The 5,219-nt window shown below is 36.3% G+C and overlaps 1 protein-coding gene across 1 annotated transcript; it reads left to right on the top strand.

Moving 5' to 3' along the window:
• Window positions 1-1,398: 1,398 nt before the first annotated feature.
• On the top strand, window positions 1,399-4,846 carry LOC104494566 (nipped-B-like protein; the record flags this gene model as incomplete). Its single annotated transcript, XM_010137422.1, has 4 exons — window positions 1,399-1,694; window positions 2,001-2,175; window positions 2,784-2,969; window positions 3,534-4,846. Coding segments are annotated over 4 exons (1,023 nt in total), but the record flags the coding sequence as incomplete, so codon positions are not given.
• Window positions 4,847-5,219: the final 373 nt, after the last annotated feature.

Here is a 5,219-nt window from a genome sequence, read left to right as displayed (position 1 = left end):
ATAATAAATATATTAAGTATAAAATCATGGCATCCCTATGCGTCTCTATGATTTGGTTGATTTTTCAGTGAAGACAGCACCATTCTTATGATATGGACCAGTAGCATTACTTTGGACCTGTATTTAAAAACAAGTGACCCTTTCTGTTCTACACTGCATCTGGTAGACGCCAGTTAAAAATTTTCCTTGTGTTGATGCTTCCATTATGAAAAAAGAATGATGACTTTTTAGATCTTGATATCAAATCTGTATCATTCCCTGATATGGCTGAATAATAATTAATTGCATGCATCTGGAAGCATGTTAACAGAGAATTATCGTGAAATACTTGTTTATGGTGGTTGGTCATGTAATTTTAGTAATAAAATCCAGATGCCTGTTGATTTTGTTGTCAAGTAGCTAAAGTCAGTTGCGTGTGCGAGGGAAACTTTACAAATACATTGTTTATGGCAAGAAAAGAGTGCACAGTCTTTTCTTACAGCAGCATGTAAGAACCTGAATCATAGTCTAGCGTGTTGTTATGGCAATGCACGGTGCTGTAAGAGCAGGCCTATGCTTGTTAAAGACTTCAGTGTCTTCATTTCCTGGACAGCTTTAACAGTAGAGGGTGCAAACTCTCAGGAAGTGAACCCATTTCTAGAATGTCCCGTAGTACGTACTAGTCAGGGTAGTTGCCGGGAGAGTACACTGCTTTGAATTCTCACCCTACCAAAGTCTGCTTTTAATCTCCTAGAAAGAGACGGTACATTCTTTAGACTGGGCACCTGAGTGTAGCAGCCAGCCTCCTTAGGACATCTGAAGTTCTGTGTTATGAAAAATCATAGGATGTGCAGTCATAATGCACATGTGGGATTCCATAGCTCTGCAAGAAGTAGAAATGGTTATTATTAATACTGCGTATGATCCCTTGGGGGTTGACACTTGGTCAGCAGTGTAATTAGTGTCAGAGAATTTTAAGAGAGAAGGATTAAAACCAGCTTGGACCAGTCTGTACCAAAGTACGTATGGAAACCTGGTGACACGCAGAAATGATACCCAGCTGAAAGAAAAATGGAATTTTCTTCCTGATTTATTGCATCAGGCCTTCTATTGCATTTTACTGACACTGCTAACAAACTTCAGCAGTTTTTTAAGAAGTAACATGCCAGTGGAGTACTTGTTGCTTCAGCTCCTTCTGTACCCACCTTGCAAAAAAATGTAGTCTTTGGATTGATTTTTCAGCATCTTTTTTTGCCATAAATAATTCTGATTTTTAATAACAATTTATAAATTAATAGATTTGTTCAGGAAATTCTTGCTAATTTAAGCCAGTAATGACTTTGGAAAGATTTTTTTTAGAAACACACGTGATGCTGCTTAATCTAATTTTTGACTGTGTGTTAACTTTCTGTCTTGCAGTCTATGGTGAAAGACAGAAAAAAGGAAAAAAAACCTTTATCAGATGAGGAGACTGAGAGTGACAGTAACAGCGGCAGCGCCAGTGAAAGTGAGGAGGAAGCTTCTAAGCCTCGGAGATTACGGAAACGAGTAGACTCTGATTCAGATTCCGATGAAGAAAATGATATAAATTCTGTGATGAAATGCCTACCAGAAAATTCAGCTCCTTTAATTGAATTTGCAAATGTCTCCCAAGGCATATTATTACTTTTGATGCTGAAACAGCATTTAAAGAACCTCTGTGGATTCTCTGATAGGTAAGAATAGATAACAGACTATCTTGTTAACTCGTGAGCTCTTTGTTAGTATTAAGTTTGGAAATTTTTTCAAAAGTTGATTGTAACTAATTGTTTAAGCAATAGATTTGTGTAAGATAAATGTGGTAAGTTGCGTGTCATGAAACTTCAGCTTACAAAAAGCAGTAATGTGATTTCGTTTCAGGCTGTCTATTGTATGTAGAATGATTAAATTATAACTAATTATACTAAAGTTTCTAGAAGCTTTTCCCTGAAGTTACTTGGGACTTTACTTAAAAGCTCTTCCCTTTTGTTTTCTTTAAACAGTAAAATTCAGAAATACTCTCCATCTGAATCTGCAAAAGTTTATGATAAAGCGATAAACAGGAAGACAGGGGTGCATTTCCATCCAAAACAAACTCTGGATTTTCTGCGGAGTGATATGGCTAATTCCAAGATCACTGAAGAAGTGAAGAGGAGTATAGTAAAACAGTACTTAGATGTAAGTAAAGCTGCTTTGCAGAAAACCTGAAATCCTTTCAAACTAGGTAACACAGTATAAACTTGAAAGTAGATGCTGATGTATTGGATGAACACTTCAAAATGTAAGTTCCTGGTAATCTTATGCAATACACTGATAACCACTTTTCTTTCAGGCCATTTGGCAGGACTATCTTTCAAAGACTTCTACTAAGTTTAAACAAAATGAAAATTAATTTCAGCTAAAGGATTTGCATCATTAAGGAGCGGTTTCTAATTTCTGGTATCCACCTCTCCCATACAACTTGTTCACTTTGTCCCTGACTGTTTCCACCATAGGAACAGAGGCTAGATCTAGTGTATTTGCTCCTGGCCCCAGTCCCTAAATACGAATTAGAGAGTGCTTGCAATTTTGGAAACACAGGAAGAAAGCTTTTACATACCTACTAAAAAAAGAGAGGAAAGTAAAAAGAGTTTATGGAACAAAACGTAAGCTGTTCAAGTTTGAATTGTCTGCCATTTCTTTTACCCTGTTTCTTCTCCTTGACATTTGTTCTTTTGTTTAACGTAGTGTGGTATAAATGTCTTATTTTTAAAGTTAAAATGTGGACTAATCTGGTTTTTTAATAGTTCAAGCTCCTTATGGAACATTTGGATCCTGATGAAGAGGAAGAAGATGGAGAGGTGTCAGCTAGCACAAATGCTCGGAACAAAGCAATTACCTCGCTGCTGGGAGGAGGCAGCCCTAAAAACAATGCAGCTGAGACAGAGGACGATGAAAGTGATGGGGAGGATAGAGGAGGAGGCACTTCAGGGGTGAGGCGGAGGAGGAGTCAACGTATTTCGCAGCGTATTACGTAAAATGATTTTTATGTGCTTATAAATGTCAGTCTATTATATTAAATGTACACCAAGTAATGTAATCCACATGAAAGAAAGCATTTTGTAGATAGAGATTCTCTACTTAACCGTTTATACAACTTTTGTAGAAAGTTTAACAGAAAAGACAATAAAAAAAAAAACCAAACTAGAAAATGAGATTTATCCCGTATAAAAAGTTATTAATTTTCCTTTGGAATGTACTGTGTGTTATCCTTTTTATTGTTGCCAAGTTTTTATGTAGCTTTATGATTCATGTGTATATATAATTTTATATATCAATAAGAGATAAAGACACGGGTACAAATTAAGAGTATGTGGTTTTACAAGGATATGTTAACCCCTTGGCGCTGGCGGTCGCGGTGCGTCTCATTGCCGGCAATGGAATGTGTGCCGGGAAATCCCAACTCCCGGCGTCAAGGGATTAAAAGCAATAAAAGCAATAATTTCACTAAAGTTCTTTTGTGTAACACTTGGTCTTTTTTCCCCCCAATGTTTTAGTCATTGAGAAGGTCAAAACGAAATTCAGACTCTACGGAGTTGGCAGCACAGATGAATGAAAGTGTTGATGTCATGGATGTCATCGCTATTTGCTGTCCAAAGTACAAAGACCGACCACAAATTGCAAGAGTAGTACAGAAAACCAGCAATGGCTTCAGTGTTCAGTGGATGGCAGGCTCCTACAGTGGCTCCTGGACTGAGGCTAAGCGCCGTGATGGTCGCAAACTGGTGCCTTGGGTAGACACTATTAAAGAGTCAGACATTATTTACAAAAAAATTGCTCTAACGAGTGCTAATAAGCTGACTAATAAAGTTGTGCAGACTTTACGATTGCTGTATGCCGCCAAGGATGGAACTTCCAGCTAATGAATTTGTACATGCAGCCAAATTTACAGGAATTGAAATAACAGAAAAACTTGAAATACCAACTTTCTGGCAAAAAAACAAAAAAATCAGTTAAATGAAGAGTAAGAATGGAACCTGGGACGCGGGAAAAAAGAAGGAAATGTTTGGTAAACATTTTTGTGGGAGCTTCCTTCGCTGTTGTGCAGCAGAAACTTCTCAGTTCATTTTTACTCCCACTGTATTATAGTTTAACAAAAAAATTGTTTATATCTTGAAAAAAAAACTTTCTGTTTAAAAAAAATAAACAAGTGAATGTTGGAAATTAGTCTGTTAATGTTCTTAATAAAGTGTTCTTGGAGTTTAACCTAGCAGCGGATGGCTTTCTTTAGCTTAGCCCAGTTTCCAGGGAAGCATTGTTTTTCCAGGCTGTAAAATGGCAGACTCTCCTGGATATATAATTTATTCTGTTGAAGAAAAAAAAAAAAAAGAAAGAAAAAAAAAAGCATGCAGTATCTATGACCTATCTGCAGGAGGAGTTTTTGTAAATGTAGATTTTGATGTATTAGGTCACCCTGAAATAATACAAGAAAAGGGATCCCCAGCAAATCTGGTGGAACGAATACTGCAATAAATTTTTTTACTTCTCTTTGTTACTTGTCTGTTTCCATTTGAATTTCTTATTGTAAAGATCTGTTTAAATCCATTTATATTATTTTGCAGTCTTTTATGTAAAATTTACTATATCAGTGGTTTTCAAAACAAGACATAAAATATTGTTTATACAGTTTGTATAGGCTGACTTCTGAATAATTGGTATCGTTTTATTTTTATCCCTTAAAGGGTGTAAACACAAGTTAACTCCAGGGTTTTATTGTATCCTGCAATATTTAGTATTAACTATATGATTTAGCACTGTGCCAAACACATTTTCAAGAGTACATTTTGATATAAAAAGAAACTATAGTTTATTCCTTGTATGCTTCAATTTCTTTCTAATGCTGTCCAAATGGTAATTTATGATAGTTTAAATCTGGGGAAAGCTGAGTGACTCTTCTGCCTGGGCTAACTGGCCGTGTGTGCATTTCTCTGGGTTAATATAGAGAGGTTTGTGTCACAAGGAGATAGCTACCCGTACCCGAGGAGTGAGTGGGTATGAGTCTGGGTAATTACGCTACATTCCTTCACAAACGGATTTTTTAAAAAAATGTTTGTATATTAGACTATTTTTTTTACTAATTGAAAGATGTTTTTGCATTTTGTAAATTGAAAAAATGCTATTGGACGCTTTCAGAAGTACTCGCTTCAGCTGCGTTGCCACAGCCTTTCATTAGCAGTTCGCCT

The sequence above is a fragment of the Buceros rhinoceros genome, unplaced genomic scaffold (genome assembly GCF_000710305.1).
Source record: "Buceros rhinoceros silvestris isolate BGI_N320 unplaced genomic scaffold, ASM71030v1 scaffold47065, whole genome shotgun sequence".
Taxonomy (NCBI): Eukaryota; Metazoa; Chordata; class Aves; order Bucerotiformes; family Bucerotidae; genus Buceros; species Buceros rhinoceros.
This window is presented reverse-complemented; position numbering and strand designations above follow the sequence as displayed.